The sequence below is a fragment of the Oryza brachyantha genome, chromosome 8 (assembly GCF_000231095.2).
Source record: "Oryza brachyantha chromosome 8, ObraRS2, whole genome shotgun sequence".
NCBI lineage: Eukaryota > Viridiplantae > Streptophyta > Magnoliopsida > Poales > Poaceae > Oryza > Oryza brachyantha.
The window spans coordinates 2041334-2058415 of NC_023170.2; the positions used below are offsets into that span (position 1 = coordinate 2041334).

General features: G+C 43.2%; 3 protein-coding genes and 1 non-coding gene across 7 annotated transcripts; 2 read left to right on the forward strand and 2 right to left on the reverse strand.

Annotated features, from left to right (window-relative positions):
• Nucleotides 1–1071: 1071 nt before the first annotated feature.
• TRNAR-UCU lies at nucleotides 1072–1144 on the reverse strand. The gene has a single exon. It is a non-coding gene; the product is annotated as a tRNA-Arg (tRNA).
• Nucleotides 1145–6224: 5080 nt separating this feature from the next.
• LOC102712744 (factor of DNA methylation 1-like) lies at nucleotides 6225–9046 on the forward strand. The gene is made up of 6 exons (XM_006659058.1): nucleotides 6225–7112; nucleotides 7230–7411; nucleotides 7628–7717; nucleotides 7816–8100; nucleotides 8224–8436; nucleotides 8556–9046. Exons 1-6 carry the CDS (start codon nucleotides 6230–6232, stop codon nucleotides 8781–8783), a joined length of 1881 nt encoding a protein of 626 aa, XP_006659121.1. The 5' UTR covers nucleotides 6225–6229; the 3' UTR covers nucleotides 8784–9046.
• Nucleotides 9047–10399: 1353 nt separating this feature from the next.
• On the forward strand, nucleotides 10400–13594 carry LOC102720624 (pentatricopeptide repeat-containing protein At4g16835, mitochondrial). 4 transcript variants are annotated; one of them, XM_040526877.1, is made up of 3 exons: nucleotides 10400–12975; nucleotides 13089–13198; nucleotides 13404–13594. In XM_040526877.1, exon 1 carries the CDS (start codon nucleotides 10570–10572, stop codon nucleotides 12400–12402), a length of 1833 nt encoding a protein of 610 aa, XP_040382811.1. In that variant the 5' UTR covers nucleotides 10400–10569; the 3' UTR covers nucleotides 12403–12975; nucleotides 13089–13198; nucleotides 13404–13594. The 4 variants fall into 4 exon arrangements, with proteins under 4 accessions (XP_040382811.1, XP_040382812.1, XP_040382813.1 ...); XM_040526878.1 differs by having other exon boundaries at nucleotides 13421–13594; XM_040526879.1 differs by having other exon boundaries at nucleotides 10400–12524.
• A 773-nt stretch (nucleotides 13595–14367) lies between these two features.
• On the reverse strand, nucleotides 14368–15328 carry LOC102720900. Its single transcript, XM_006659777.3, has one exon. The coding sequence runs from the start codon at nucleotides 15326–15328 to the stop codon at nucleotides 14585–14587; it is 744 nt and encodes a 247-aa protein (XP_006659840.1). The 3' UTR covers nucleotides 14368–14584.
• Nucleotides 15329–17082: the final 1754 nt, after the last annotated feature.

The following is a 17082-nucleotide window of genomic DNA, read 5'->3' on the forward strand; positions in this document are numbered from 1 at the left end:
TTCGTATTTGTATCCGAAGAAAATTATCTGTATTCGTATCCATATTCGAATTATCCGGGAAATATCCGCTCCGAGCTACCTCCGTATCCGTTTTTTTCCGGAGCGGACGGAAACTATCCGCTCCGTTTTCAGCCCTAGTGTCTAATACTAATTTTTCTTAAAACTTTCGATGTCTTATAATTTGTTTTAGTACCTTGTATTAAGACCGTAAACTTTGAATATACTCTAGAGTAAATTTTGCCAAATAACAAATCTATATATTCGGCAAATCACACGCAGTGTATACGTTTTTTTTTCTATTTTTTTTGCTTTTCTGCAAATGACGTGCGTATAAAAAGGAAATTATGGTACAATATTACAATCAAAGTATTACTAGCTGCCACTCTAAATAAATAAAGTGATAGTACTGCATTCGTTCTATAATACAATGTAGTTTTACGAGTAAGAGCGTAAATTAAGAGAGAATGAGATGATCTAGGTGTCCTCTATTGAACGATAGAGTACCGTTGGATGAGGAAGGATAACTGAGGTTAATATTGGGAGGAATTCAGATCATGTGTTATTGATATGATACGTAGTAGTCTGTTAGAATTTTACTTGTTTGAGACAAAAAAAAATCTAAAATTTTACTTCCCCCGTCCCTAAATATTTGACGCCCTTGACTTTTTTATATACGATTTGATCATTCATCTTATTCAAAAATATTTGCAAAATATGTAAAACTATATATATGTATAAAAGTAGACTTAACAATAAATAAAATAATATAAAAATAATTAATAATTATATAAAATTTTTAAATAAGATGAATGGTCAAACTTATATAAAGAATAATGGCGTCAAACATTAGTGACAAAGGTACTAATACTTGTTTGATAACTTTGAATGACATTCTAAACCTTAACGTGAGTTTTGATGGGTAGTCCTTAGCCCTAGTGAAGTTGAACAGATAGGTGGGGTTGCGGGTGCACGGACACATAGATTTTTTTTTTTTCATGTATCACTTCTTATTCTTATTTAAGAAAGAAAAATGGCCTGGGAAAAAAAAAAGAAAGAACAAAGAAATAAAAACACGCCCAGTGGGACTCGAACCCACAATCGCCTGATTAGAAGTCAGACGCCTTATCCATTAGGCCATGGGCGCCTTCTGTTCCTCAGTTGATAATATATAGTACAGTTATTCACAATGCCACCTTACGATTTCTAGGGAAAATATAGAAAATTTACGTAATTTTAATTCTATAGAAAAGTTTTCTATTTGTTCTTTTGAAATATAAATTAGTCTAACTCCAACAATCCTACGGAGTTCCTATAGGACAGCCAAGACAAGGAATTTTCGTTCCAATTTAGCAAGAGGTCCAATGTCATCGGAACTTCCCTCTGATCTATTAAATAAAATAAAGTAGGTCTAGTTTATATGATCTATTTAAACTGTTGTTTTTATATAGAGATAAAAACGATAAAAAAATTTAATAAAAGCCGAATGATATATTTACGTAAAAAATTAATTTGTAAATAAAAATTATATATACGTGTTCTTAGCTATTTAAAAATCAAGACCGAAAAACAACCATCTTTGTGTCTGTCATCCGGCCTTCCGTCCGTCGCGTTGTGTTCGAAGGGCTGGACCTGAGCGCTGAGGAGCTAGTTCTGGCCACGCGTCGGCGATGCCAGTTCTGGTGGCCTAGAGCTAGGAGCATTCATTCACATGTTGGAGCGAGTTATACGGTAGTTTAGTTCTTTCAAGTATTTTTTAGCAAAAATATGTAATTCAAACATGCATATGGCTATTTTAAAGGAGTGTCACTGGGTGCAAGGCTATTTTAGAGAAGCTCACGGTTCCAATCATTTTAACCAAGCCATCCAGTTTCATGGTCAAAATAGCAAAATTCCTCCTCATGTCCCCCTTTCTATAATTGAAATATCTCACTCATTGTATGCATCCTGCAACCCAACGGTGCTAATCTAAGCTTGCCGGTGGCGAGGTGTTACACTTGCCTGTGTTGCTGTATAACACACGCCATGTAAGCAGACACACATGATCCTTCGCCATGGTCCGTTTACACTGCACAGTTTGGAGGGAACCATGACCCAACCCGCATCTCTCTCTCCACCGAACACTCACCTCTCTCTCCCCACCAAACTCAAGACCGACACTGCTGCTCACTCTCTCTCAAGACCGCTCCTCTCCCCGACTACGCGCAGATCTGGGCGCCCGCCGGCCACCGGCCAGGTTGAGCGGCGGATCTTGGTGGCCGGGCGACGGAGATCGGCGGTTGGACGGCGAAGCTCGGCGACAGAGCGGCAGATCTGGGCCCGGCCAGCGACGGACGACCTCGGTGGCAATGGACGTCGCCCGGACGGCGACCAGCGACCTCAGCGACGGATCGAGCAGCAGATCTAGGCTCGGGTGACGGCGTGACGTGTCCGGGCGGATCTAGGCGGCCGTGTCGGTGCGGAGCTCGCCGGCAACCGCGTCAGGGCCGGCGGCAGGCGGGCACCGACGACTTTCTCCCCCTCTCTCTCTCACTTTTTCTGGCTCCTTCTTCTCTCTCTTCCTTTTGCTGGTGCATTTTTCTCAACTCTGACAGAGCTATTCGCCTCCTCTGCAAGCTCCAAAAGCCTCTGTGGGGGTGCGGTTCACAGGAACGTGGCTGCCTCGCTCCAACGTGGTGGGCTTGAACACGAAGCATTGTGCACGCTCTCACTCGCCCAGCAGGAGCGCCCAGCGCCCAGCACATGCACAGTTGGCGCACCCTCCTCCCCTTTCCTTAACCGGAAAGCCGGCGAAGGCCACCCCCCCCCCCCTGGCAATGGCATTGCCATTCTCGTCATGGTCCGTGGGCCCCACCGCTGGACCACGCCATCGCCGTCGACGCGAGGTGGCCCGACGGCCGGGATTGCATTGCCGGTGGGGCCCTTTCTTCGGTGCTGGGGTTTTGCATCTGCTGCTCGTTCAGGTTCAGAGCAGCAGGCAGGCAGACGCGGTGCAGAGCCAGTCTTGTCGTGCTCATCCTTTCTCCCTCTCTCTCCTCTGCTACAAGAGGAGACAGGAAGCAGAGAGAGAGAGAGAGTGAGAGAGAGAGCAAATCCATTCCTGGTTGGTCATCTGGTGAGGTTGCTCGATCTCTCTCGATATCTCTGTATGTATTCCCTCCTCTTCTTGCTGTTCTTGGCTTGGAGATTTTGAAAGAGAATCTCTCTCGCTCTTCTTTTGTGACGATCGATCTTCTTGTTCATGATCTTTGTCTCGTCGTTTGAGTTGCGGATGCTTGATTTCTTGTTGCATTTTGCGCGGATGATTGATGGATACGATGGATCTTGCTGGGAGGTGGGAGACGGACGGTGTGGGGATTTGTTTCTTGACGAGTCTGTTTGCTTGCTTCCACGGCCGAGCACGTAGGTATATGCATGCATACGCGACCTCTGCTCTCCTCCTCGGTTTCGTCTGCTTCGGTTGATTGATTTTCTTTTGGTTTTGGTTCGTCACTTGGTCTCCATGGAATTATTCTTGAAGCCTATGCATGCAAGTCTCGTTTTTTTTTTCTTCTCGTGTATGTTTTATCTACGTTTTTTTGATTGATCTTGCTTTGCCTGCTCCATCGAAAACATAGAGATCCCAGCCATCACCAAGAAACAGAGTACATGCAGAATTCAGATGCATTTCGTTTATGTGTGGATCCATGTAGAACAGATCGTTTTGGGGGTTTTGGTTCCTTCTTTTTCTTCTGCTTCTGCACCAACCATCACCTTTCATCCGGTTTCTTCTTTTTGGTCTCATATCACGTAGAACGTAGATGTGTTTGCTCTTTTTTTTTTTTACTTTTTTACTTTTGCTTCAACCTTTCTCTGCTGCTCCAAAGCGTTCTTGTTGGTTGCATGACTGCTCTTGCATTTTCATCTCGTTTGGATTCTCTTTTTCTTTTGGCGATTAGACGATTACAAGCCTCTCCTCACGCGTTTGATTTGAGATGAGAGACCTGTCATACACTATTCGATTTCTCGACTACTTCCAAGGATGCAGTTACCTTGCCTTCTCTCCTCACGAGAAAATTCATCCAAATGTTTTCCCTTATATTTATACCTATACGCTAAAAAGTAAATTTTTAATATTTATTTTAAAGTTGATTTTATGTTTTTTTCACCAAATTTTATTTTCTAACATTTAACATTTATTTTTAGATCGTTAAGAATATGTATATAAAATTTTTATTTACAAATTATTTGTTGTTTGTAAATATAAAAACGCCAAACAATCGTGATGATCTAAGGGAGAGAGAGGGGAGAAATGAAGCCCTTTCTCTTTTTTTTTTCTTGCTCTGTCACTTCTTTTTCTTAACCGCTTTCCATTTACTTCTTTAGTTTCTCCTCCTGTTCACAAATGTGGGTTTTGTTTTGTATTTATTCACCCCATCAGGTTGATTAACAGCTGCTATTTGCTCTCTGCATCGATTCACTGGCCTGCTATCTACACAGGTCAGGACTAGATGGCACCCACGACAGCACAGGATCAACAGCAGTGGCAAGTTGCACTACAGCCTCCTTAATTAATTACAATTTACGTTCATATCTTTTTTTCCCCTTTTCTTGCCTCTTATGGCTGCTGTACAGTATGCAGATTGGTATGGAAAATGGGTGCTATTTATTATACAACTAATATTGTCTGCCTAACCACATGATTTATGTTTATTTGGGTCTTTCTTTCTGGTTTTCCACCAAGATTTTCCTCGCTAAATTTTACGTACAACGACCGGTCTACTTAGGAGTAGGGCATGTAATTATTATAACTTCATTTTAACATGGGTTTACTCAAGTTCACCGAAAGGCCTAGAAATAAGAATGGTAATTTGGAGAGAGGGGAGTGCAAAAAGTCTAGCGGACGAATACATGTTCACCGTTAGCCCGTGTAAATACTTTCTATATATAAACTTTCCCCATATATATACACACACCTATTTATATACAAACTTTTATATATAATTTGTTAGTGTATAGTTGTTTTAGATACAATTTTCTAACATGATATAAACTTTCTATATATAAAGATGAAACATTATATATAAAATAAAAAGTATAAAAAGTTTGCGTGTATAAACTTTCTAAGCATTAAAAGTGCTCGCATGAGTTAGTGGGTGTGCGCTAGGGAGGTAGATGTAGATTATAACGATGCAGACTTATCCATCAAGTTATATACACGTATATATTTATAAAATAGAATAATTTTGTAGTGAATAGCACCATTCTGTTTCAAATAAATTTGACCATTTTGCTTAAAAAACCCCCAAAAAAAACAGCCCATGTTTCTGGAATTTTGGCCCAGCAAAATGGCACAGAGTTGATCCTCCCCAGCCCAATGTCTTCGCTCTCGCACCACCTCCAGGCTCCAGCCCACGCGCCGCCGTCACCTCGCCGCCGGCGAGGCGGAGCCAGCTCCTTCGTGCCCCTCCTAGTGGCACCGCCGCTGAGATATGGGGCAGGCGTGTGGAGGAGGCCACTCCTGCTGCCATAAGATGCGGGGGCTGCACTGTGAGGTCGCCCAAGTAGGCACCGGGAGAGGCCGCCATCGCCTCCGCCGGCGGCGGCGCGGGCACCCGCCGGCGAGGAGAATGGAGGATGTTTCGGGCTTGTGCATTGGCACCGCCACTCGTGGCCTATGAGGCCTATGTGTTTGTTTAATTGCCTGAGAGCGCTGGTTCATGATCATGGTAGATATCTTGCCTGTGAGTTGTGACTGAATCGATTTTGGCATGTGGTTACTGTCTTACTGAAGGTTTCTTGATTAATCGGGTTGGCTAAGCATGATGATATACAGAAATATAAAGTGTCACATTTTGTAAGGCTGTCTCTAATCCTATTTCAGTAGATTGAAAAATGCACACAAAACTGGAGGATTTTGTGTTGCTGGTTACATTCCTAGTTGTTGTTGCTGACTTATTTGGTATTTCAATTCTTGTACTGAACCAAGTTCAGTGTTGGAGAATATGTGAAACTGTCTAATGTTATGTGATGCAAATGCAAATTTAAAGACAACCCTAATTTCTAATCATAAATGGCTATTGTACTGTTGCTGCATGTGGTCCTTTGATGTTCTGAACAATGCCATATGCACACTACTGCTAATCCTTACATTGATTGATATTTTAACTGTAGTGGAAAAAAGTGCGTCCAGCACTGCTTTTGGGCTCATGCAATGTTTTCATCTGAATATTTCGTTGCCCTCAGGTCTGCCATGGAATGCAGCTCTGATGAGTCGGAGATAAGTGATGCGGATATCGATGACTATGTCGACAAATCCTACATGGACCTGAAGTCTGGCAAGAACGTGGTGAGGCTAGGCAATGAGAAGTTCAGATGCCCGTTCTGTCTGGGGAAGAAGAAGCAGGACTACCGTTACAACGAGCTACTTCAGCATGCCGTCGGGGTGGGCGCATCCAATCGTGCTCCAAAGGTCAGGGCAAACCACATGGCCTTGGCCAATCTTCTCAAGAATGATTACACTGATGCAGCAGGCTCATTGCCGTCACAACAAGTCGTTGCACCAAGTAATCCTCCAAGGCCATTGCCAGATCAGGAAGTATATGTTTGGCCCTGGATGGGCATCCTCGCAAATGTTCCAGCTGAGCAAACGGAGGGGGATGGAGCCAGTCTGATGCAGCAGCTAGCTGATTTCAATCCATTGCACTTTACTTCTGTGTATTGCTCCGAGGGTAGGTATACTGGTTATGCAGTTGTCCGTTTCAGCAAAGATTGGATTGGGTTCAAAAACGCCTTGGCATTCCAGAACTATTTCAAATCACAACATTCGGGTAAAACGGATTGGATTGCACATGGACAAGAGAAGTACATCTTTGGATGGCTGGCCAAAGAAGAGGATTACAAATCTGGTGATGCAGTTGGTAGGTTTTTGTCGGCGAACGGTGATCTGAAGACTGTGTCTGATCTGGAACAGGACCTGTCCCGCAAGACCGAGACTCTCATAGCTAGTTTGTCACACCAGATTACAGCTAAGAGCAAGTATTTAGTGGAACTGGAATGCAAATACAATCAAATGAATCTCTCGGTTAAAAGGGCAATGGAAGAAACTGACCTACTGCACAAACGTTACAATGAAGGTAAATACTACAAACTGTTTGTATGAATAATTCTCATTCCATAGGTATATGATTGCTATGCTGATATCTATTTGTGTTCTATAATATCTATTCTATTGCATTCTGTTGCTGTTACAGAAATGCGAAACATGCAGTCTGCTGCTCGTGAACATTCTCAGAGAATTTTTCAAGAGACTGATCAGCTGAGAAAACAGTTGGATGATAAAGAGTCTGCCATTGAGAGGAGATCCAAACAACTAAGCAAGTTTGTTGCTCAAACTGACATGGAAAGAAGAAAACTGGAGAGTGAGATGAAAAAGGTATGTATGTAACCCCAGCTTTGCTTTATGTTACTGCTTAGCATTTCCTCTGTCAGAGTTCGGTCTTTAGGAAGAACAATGACTATCTTGCTAGGGATGGCATTTCTGTATGCTTATAAAGTATCTATGTTGCACTTCCTCTTAGCTCCACATTTACATCCTAGTTACAATGATCTTATATCTAGCTTGTCTTACTTCTAAGCTGCTTCCCTGCAGAATTCTGAGCAAAATGATTCCCTCCACATGGCTAGAATCGAGCAACAGAAGTCTGATAAAAGTGTGCTAAAGCTTGTTGAGAAGCACAAGGTCTGCTGCACTCTTGTGTTTCCAATTGTTAACCTTACCCAAGATTCTTTTCATTTCTTATGCTCTAGAATTTACTCTGGCTTGTAAAAATCTCACAGAAAGAAAAGGAGATTGCTCTGAGCAAAATCCTGCAGTTAGAAAAGCAGTTGGATGAAAAACAACAGCTGGAACTGGAAATACAACAACTTAGAGGAAGATTGCGGGTGGTCCAACACATGGAGGGGGAGGGTGTTGATGTGAAGAAACTCACTGAGGAGCTGACTGAGGAACTAAATGAGAAAATTGAGGAGATGGAAGATATGGAAGCTCTGAATCAAGCACTCATTATTAAAGAAAGAGAGACCAATGATGAACTGCAAGAGGCTAAGAAAGAGCTGATTTCGGTAATGTGATATGCCACAATATGCAGACATTTTCATTTCTGTTGATTTGAACTCCTTTCAAACTTAATCTTATTATGCTCTCTAATTGTGGCTGAGACCTGAGCTTGTGTGAATATTTTGTAGGGCTTGTCAGACTTGTTAGGCCCTCGTAGCAATATCGGAATCAAGAGAATGGGCGAGCTGGACGAGAGGCCCTTCCTTACCGCTTGCAAGCAAAGGTACGGTGCTGACGAAGCTGTAATGAAAGCTGCTCAAATTTGCTCCAAGTGGCAAGAGAATCTGAAAGATGCCAATTGGCACCCATTCAAGATTGTTACCATAGGAGGAAAGACCGAGGTATGAGGATCCGCTCAACACAATGAATCTTCTACCTCAGTTTCTTGTATTGAATCTCCTGATAAACATATGATCCACACTTCCATCGCTGACAAAACGACGATTTCCGTTTTCGCTAGCAAATCATCAACGAAGATGATGAGAAGCTCGTGGGCTTGAAGGAGGAGCTCGGCGACGAGGTCCACAGTGCCGTGATCACCGCGCTGCTGGAGATCAACGAGTACAATGCGAGCGGCAGCTATGTGGTGTCTGAGCTGTGGAACAACAAGGAGAACAGGAAGGCCAGCATGCAGGAGGCCTTGCAGCACGTCCTGAAGCAGTGGAAGCTTCACAGGCGCAAAAGATGAAGCGTGCCTCTCGAATTGGAATGAGCTGTTGCTCTCAGTTATTTTTTGGAAGGGATTTTGTTGGCTTAGCAGCTGGAGGATTTATCTTTTGTGTGACTCTGGTCTTTTACTCTGATTGAAATTGCTGGGATAAACTTGCATTAAGTTCGTAGACTACATTCTGATATGATTTATTACATTATGGCGGAATTGTTCTACATTCTATTATGCCAGAATTGAGCTACATTACATTATGGCAGACAGTTTCTTTTTGGGATGATAATCTCTGGAACAACTTATTAACTATTAAAAAATAATTTATAGATAAAATTTTTATACATGTGTTCTTAGTGATTTGAAAGCTAAGACTGAAATAAAAGCTATAGTGAAAAAACATCCTCAAATAAACTCCAAATATTAGTTTTAAATTTTTGCTTGTAATCATTACCGAAAAATGGAACAGAAAATGTCTAAATTGATGATGATTTGTTTTTTTAATCACTTTTGAACAATTGCAAAATCAGGCTTCTGTCATGTTACAGTTAGCAGGAGTTGCATTTTTGAACCTTTTGGCGTCAAACTTTTAAAACTACTTTCACATGCTTAATTTAAAAACAAAATAAATGATACAAAACATATCATATCTGTTATGACTTATGACCATACACATATGCCTCAAAAGTACTGTCACAGTATCATTAACTTGCTAGATTTTATAGCTTTGATCCAAGAGAACATTTTCCTTGCTTAATTTTTTAAAAAAAATAAACGGCATGCATAGATATACCTGAAAAGGTATCCTCATGGCATCATAAACTGATTAGAATTTGCAAATTTAACAAGTTAAATATTTGGCCAAATTATGTTAAACAGCAAATATTTATATATTTTACTATGGTTTTCTAGGTCAATTTGACTAATCTTATGCTAAACTTATTATATTTTATAAATTTAACTTGTTGCCATAATTTACCTTCTAAATCATTTTTTGTGTTATCGTGGTTTTGAGAATTTTTTGAATTTTATTTATTAAATGATTTATAAATATAATTTTTCATTTTCGACATTGACAGAACCAACCTTCTGCCATCCTCCTAGAGGACGGAAATGTGACGTGGAAGACGACGGAGCTATCCCCTCTTATCCCCCTCTTGATGCAAAAATCAAATAAAATATGCTACTATGGGGTTTGACCTCTACTCAAGAAAGAGGTGGTGATTACTGAGTCGAAGACAAGACAGTGTTTGGGATTAATTAATTACATACGATATATATATATATATATATATATATATATATATATATATATATATATATATATATATATATATATATATTAAATCATGGTTCAATCGAAAAGTTTTTGAGCACGTGCAATTTTGCACTTTGCGCCTTGCCGCCCTTTGTAAAATTGCCAACGCGCCGTCATTGCTCGTCTTCGGCTCTCTCTCTCCCGTCTGCCACGTCATCTTTCCGTCCTCTAGGAAGACGGGAGGATGTTAGTTTCGTCAATTTCGAAAATAAAAATTATATTTGTAATTATTTAATAAATAAAATTCAAAAAAAAATCATTAAAGGGAATCGAATTGTTTGCTTAATTGCTTTTCTTTCCAGCCCATCCAAGGCTCCAAGCCTTCTTCCTAGTAGGCCCACGCACGACACGCCGGGGCCGTTTTGCCTCTCGCCGCCGGTGACCGGAGTTGAGCCCGAGCCCCCTCCCCGTCCGGCGGCGGGCGGCCTCCGTCATCTTGAACCTGCCTGCGCTGCTGCACAGCGGCGCGCCATGTAAGCAGCCAAGCAGGCCCGCATGATCCTTCGCTGCGGCCCGTTCATGGCCATCGCCCCTCGCTCCCTCACCGCCGCGGCCGTCGCGGCGGCCGTTCGCCGGGGGGACCTCGCCGGAGCGGAGGAGGCGTTTTCTTCGACGCCGCGGAAGACCACGGCCACCTACAACTGCCTCCTCGCCGGGTACGCCAGGGCGCCCGGCCGCCTCGCGGACGCCCGCCAACTGTTCGACCGAATCCCGACCCCGGACGCCGTCTCCTACAACACTCTCCTCTCGTGCCACTTCGCCAACGGCGACGTCGATGGCGCCCGGAGGCTCTTCTCCGCGATGCCGGTCAGGGACGTCGCGTCCTGGAACACCATGGTGTCGGGGCTGTCCAGGAGCGGGGCCGTGGAGGAGGCCAAGGCAGTGTTCCTGGCGATGCCGGTGAGGAACTCCGTTTCTTGGAATGCTATGGTTTCTGGGTTCGCCTGCACTGGGGACATGACGGCGGCGGAGGAGTGGTTCAGGAATGCGCCAGAGAAGGGGGACACCGTTCTGTGGACTGCGATGGTGTCGGGGTACATGGATGCTGGCAATGTGGTGAAGGCCATCGAATACTTTGAGGCAATGCCAGTGAGGAACCTGGTTTCATGGAATGCTGTGGTTGCGGGGTATGTGAAGAATTCACAAGCAGATGATGCTTTGAGGCTGTTCAGGACCATGGTCAGGGATGCCAATGTGCAGCCAAATGCGTCGACATTAAGCAGCGTGCTCCTTGGTTGCAGTAACTTGTCTGCACTTGGATTTGGTCAGCAGATTCACCAGCGATGTATGAAGCTGCCATTGATTAGGAACTTGACTGTGGGTACGTCACTTGTGAGCATGTATTGCAAGTGTGGGGACTTGAGTAGTGCATGCAAGCTGTTTGGTGAGATGCGTACAAGGGATGTGGTTGCATGGAATGCTATGATATCTGGCTATGCTCAGCATGGGGATGGGAAGGAAGCTATCCATTTATTTGAACGAATGAATGACGAAGGAGTTGAGCCCAACTGGATTACTTTTGTGGCAGTATTGACAGCTTGTATCCACACTGGTTTGTGTGATTTTGGAATACAGTGTTTCAAGGGAATGCAGGAATTGTATGGAATTAAGCCCCGGGTTGATCATTACTCATGCATGGTGGATCTTCTCTGCAGAGCTGGTAGGCTTGAAAGAGCTGTGGACTTGATCCGCTCAATGCCCTTTGAACCACATCCTTCTGCCTATGGAACCCTGTTGTCTGCTTGTAGAGTTTATAAGAATTTGGAGTTTGCGGAGCTTGCAGCTGGAAAACTGATTGAAAAGGATCCACAGAACGCAGGTGCCTATGTACAGCTTGCAAATATTTATGCTGTTGCAAATCGGTGGAATGATGTCTCTAGAGTAAGGAGGTGGATGAAGGATAATGCAATTGTGAAAACACCTGGGTATAGCTGGATAGAGATAAAGGGTGTGATGCATGAGTTCAGATCAAATGACAGAGTGCACCATCAGATTCATTTGATCCATGAAAAGTTGGGACAGTTAGAGGAGCGGATTAAGGCAATGGGTTATGTTCCAGATCTTGATTTTGCCCTGCATGATGTTGATGACAGCCTGAAGGTGCAGATGCTAATGAGGCACAGCGAGAAGCTTGCTATTGCTTTTGGTCTGATCAGTACTGCTCCTGGGATGACCTTGAGGATTTTCAAGAATCTCAGGGTCTGTGGAGATTGCCACAATGCAGCCAAGATCATCTCTAAGGTCGAGAATCGAGAGATCATTTTGAGGGACACTACACGTTTCCACCATTTTAAGGGAGGGCATTGCTCATGTGGTGATTACTGGTGAAGAACGCCGATAACAACAGATACATGCTGGCAACTTTTGTAGGGATTGATTCAACCCTATTTAGTCTGTAACAGGGAGAAATGCTGATCATTGTATACAGGAAGGATTCAACAGCCAACACTGTGAGCAGTTTACCATGATGATTTGTCCATGATATTATTTTCAACAAAGTTTGTGCTTTCCAGACCATAGTGCTAGAGTACAAATCAAAAACCCAACTATTTGGAAGAATTGATGAGGTGCATTATTTATGACATATAGGTAGTAGCGAGTTGGGGAAGTGTATGTTCCAAGTCCCAACACCACCATACAGGAGTAGCTGCAATTTTGGATTCCTAGAGTTGTGATTTTCTAGAATAGTAAATGACATGGGTGAATCTTGAGGGCTTGAGTTTCTGGTCAGGTATCACAATTAATTCAGCTGTGATCTGTAAATCTGAAGTTCTTGACTTTGCTGACCTGCATTCCTGCCTGCTGACAGAAGAATTTTGTTCAGCTGTCCAATGGCTTTAACAAGTTGGATAAAACAGGGCTGATCAAGTGATCAGTGCCCAAATATGAACGGCAAATTATGTTAGTTTGATGTGCATACATTTTGTTTGGAAAAATATGAAAGTTTATACGTTTTCAAGATTTGGATTCCTTCAAATCGCCATCTCATGTAACTCCGTGGTTACTATATTCAGGTGGCCTTCCTTAGCCCCTCATTGATTCCTCAAGAAATAATCAACCGAGTCTTTTTCTGCTTCATATGGCGAGACTTTTCAAGATGCCGATGGCAGGCAAGAAGACTGAGGTAAGATTGACTCTTGAACACTAAAGAAAATGGAATAATTCCCACATATAGGAAGCCATGCATGCAGCACAACTAATGGTAGCTGCAGGGGATTTGAAATGATGTATTACATCATTCTGGATGACTGGAATTGAATAATTTTAGCATTATTGTTCTTGATTGCTTGTTGAGTTATGTGGTTGTCTAACTTCAATTGAATCTCTAGATCTCTGAACAATGCAGACTCGTGAATCAAAAGATTAAGCATCATCACCTGCAGAGTAGAGGAGCTAAAAGCTATCAGTATCATTGCATCAACTTCACACAGTATTCAGCTATTCAGGAAGCTGGGGATACCGTAAGGTTTGTAGCTCTCTCTTTATTTTCTTCATATTAGTATTTTGCTGAATGCATGTAGTGAACTAATACTAATACAAAATTTAGTTATATCTCATTGGGAATATGTTCAGAGCTTTCTAATCCTTGATAATATGAGCTTTGCATTTCCAATTTCATTTTCCAAGAAAATTATACATAATCATGCAACTTATAGATGACATAGCATAATTGGCTTTGGTTGCTAGCTATAGTAGAAGTGCATGACGGCACTAACTTGTAAGTTGTCACATAGGAAACAAGATCCAATAAGTTCCAAGGTACTAAAGATCTGATATCACTTCTAGGATATATAATAATACATGATTGTTGCAGGGAAAGCATATATATCATCCTAACTTGAGCAGATAAGCAGATGCGCCCGAGAGAGCGCGAGAGCTAACACCAATACATAACACCAATACATAGAACACACAGAAACAGGCAATACCATGCATTAGCGCCTTAGTTTATTTCAAAACTTTAAAGAACCTTTTACGCATGCATACTGTGGGCTTCAACTTGAGTAGAGAGCGCACTCGCATGTACTATAAAGTTTTTTTTATTTGACGTACTATCTCTGTTTCATATTGTAGTACTTTCTAGATTTGTCTAAATTCATCACTTGATGAATTTATATAATTTATATATATATATATCTAGATTCATTAACATCTATATAAATCTAGGCAAGACTAGAAAGTCTTACATTGTGAAACGAAGGGAGTAGTTGATTTTATGTTTACGTGGGACTATTCATCTGATTTAAAATCTTATATAATTATCAATTATTTTGTTATGAATTAATTTACTATTATAGAAATTTTAAGCATGGCTTATACACCGTAGTTTTTCATATTTAAATAAAAATTTTGAATAAGACGAACGTATATTCAAAATTCAACGGGCATCAAATATAACCATCCAGGAGGTATACGTTGAGTGTGGCGATGGTGTGTTGCGTGTGCGTCATCCGGAAATCAGGCCCAGTTGAACTATACACTACTAAAGTTGCCGTTATTCATGGCATCGTTATTCATGGCATTTGATGGGATCGCCGGCGCCGGCGCCGTTGAGGTCGTCTTCGTCGTCGGGCTTGTCCCACTCGGAGTAGACGTCGAGGAAGTAGAGCGCGCAGACCATGGAGAGGCAGGCGGCGAACATGGGGATGGGCCCGAAGAGCCAGAGGAAGACGGGGCATGAGAAGTAGAAAGCACGGATGCCGAGCGACCAGAAGTAGCTGCCGCGGTTGAGCGCCGCGGTCACGTAGTCGACGGCGAGCCCCGGCCGCCGGAGGCGGTGCGCCTGCAGCGGCACGTTGACGAGGAACCCCGTGTGGCTGTAGTACCGGATGGACTGCACGTTGAGGAGGAATGCGACGAGGAAGCAGACGAGGATGGCGAAGAACTTGACGGACAGCGCCGTCTCGCCGGCGGCGCCGACGAGGAGCTCGCCGCCGCCGGAGCCAGAGAAGATGGTGTGCGCGACGCCGCTGGCCATGAGCGCGGCGACGAGGGAGCTGAGGGTGATGGCGACGGAGGCGAGCACGGTGGAGGCCATGATGCTGTTCCGCATCGTCTGCACCGCCAGCACGGCGTGCTTCCCCGACGGCTCCTCCATGACGTGGCGCACCCAGATGCGGCGGTTGATGGCGTTGATGCCGATCACGGTGGTCGCCGGCCGCCGCCGGATGCGGAGGAGGAGCCACGCGTGGTAGCTCGCCATGATCGCCAGCCCCAGCGGCACCAGCACGTAGTCCAGCTGCACCATCACCATGATCTCTCTCTCTCCTCACTGTCACTCTCTCTGCTGCTTGATTCTAGCTCGTCGCCGTCGTTGACGACACAAGGACGTACGTAGTGGCCGGATCGGCTACGTACGTACGTGCTCGATCACTATGGAGGCTGGAGTGGAGTCTTGCTACTGGAGCATTAGTATTTATGCTGGACTTGCTAGGAATGTACGTGGTGCTACGTCCTGTCCAGATACATGGTGACAGACTGACTGACTGACAGGAACTCGATCAACCATCGCATCCTGCTTCTTGATCGATCAAGTGCTTCCCACGTTTGAAAAACTCAAAAGTACCTTGTACTGCGCTGGTGCTGGCCACATGTGCAGGATTTTGCTACCTAAGTGGCTGGCTGTTTAGATCCACGGATTTTTTAGTCATTTGTCATATCGGATGTTTAGATGTTAATTAGGAGTATTAAATATAGACTGATAACAAAATTAATTGCATAAATAAAAGCTATTTTATTAGATAAATTTTTAAGCCTAATTAATCCACGATTAGCAAATGTTTACTGTATTATCACATTCACTAATCATGGACTAATTAGGCTCAATAGATTCGTCTCGCGAAATAGTCCAGAATATATGGTGGATTTTATTAATAATCTATATTTAATATTTTTAATTATTGTCCAAACATTCGATATAACAGTAACTTAAAAAAAGTTGGAGGGAACAAACAGAGAAACCATTGCTAAGTGCGCCGGCAACCTGCTATTTAGTTAGATATATAAATGCGAATGTTGTTTCTGCCGTCATTACCCACTTTCAGTGGCGGAGGACGGAGGACGAACAGAAAATGAGATGAGGTGTGGTGTGGTGTATGGTTAAGGGTAAAACTAAGCACACTACAATGTTCAATTCACTGACGTGATAATATGGAACAATAATTAGATCAAGAAGTGAACATTTCACAAGAAAATCAAAATCAATTTACAATAAACCCCCTGTTCCAATAGCTCTTCAAATCTGCACATAAAAATAATCCCACAATAGCATTGTCAGGCAATAAATCTTAATCTTTCTTTCAAATATCTTGATGGCGAGGAGGGGGAGAAGACCCAAGGGGTGTTTGCGCGCGCCGTGGTTGAGGTACGTATGGCGAATGCCACACTGAGCGCTGGCCTCGTTATTCTCCAGTTTGAGGTAAGTTGACAAAAGTAGTTTAGGTCTTCAAAAATCTTGCATGCATGTAGATTCGTTGTCTTGCTTGTGCTACGTGCTATCTCAAGTAGAGGTGGACAGAAAGCTCGTGGCTCGTTAGCTCGCTTGACTCATGACAAACTTAGCTCGGTTCGACTCGGCTCATTTCATTTTTCTGACGAGCCGAGCTAGCATTTTAGCCCGTTAGAGATAACGAGCCAGCTCGAGTTGGCTCGTGAGCTGCTCGTGAGCCTAACGAGCTAGACCAAAGATACAAGATTCACCGGTATTCATTGATTTCACCCTGGAATGCATGTGTCTAGTGCTTCATAGGTTCACCATGTGATTTGTTGGTTCAAACTTTAATATTTAAATACAATTTTATATGATTTGCATGTTTGAAATAAAAATTTGCTTGTATAACCTATTAAGAAATTATTTAGGTTAACTTTTTATGCATGGCTCATGAGCCAGCTCGAGCTTTATAACGAGCCGAGCCGGGTTTTTAGCTCGTTACGATAACGAGCCGAGCCGAGCCAGCTCGTTATCTTAACGAGCTGGACCGAGCCGAGCCGAGCTGGCTCGTTATCCAG

Coding starts and splice junctions, on each gene's coding strand:
- LOC102720624 (XM_040526877.1), top strand. CDS start 10,570: ATGATCCTTCGCTGCGGCCCGTTCATGGCCATCGCCCCTCGCTCCCTC.
- LOC102712744 (XM_006659058.1), top strand. CDS start 6,230: ATGGAATGCAGCTCTGATGAGTCGGAGATAAGTGATGCGGATATCGAT. Junction 7,113..7,229: donor GCACAAACGTTACAATGAAG/GTAAATACTACA, acceptor TTGCTGTTACAG/AAATGCGAAACATGCAGTCT. Junction 7,412..7,627: donor TGGAGAGTGAGATGAAAAAG/GTATGTATGTAA, acceptor GCTTCCCTGCAG/AATTCTGAGCAAAATGATTC.
- LOC102720900 (XM_006659777.3), bottom strand. CDS start 15,328: ATGGTGATGGTGCAGCTGGACTACGTGCTGGTGCCGCTGGGGCTGGCG.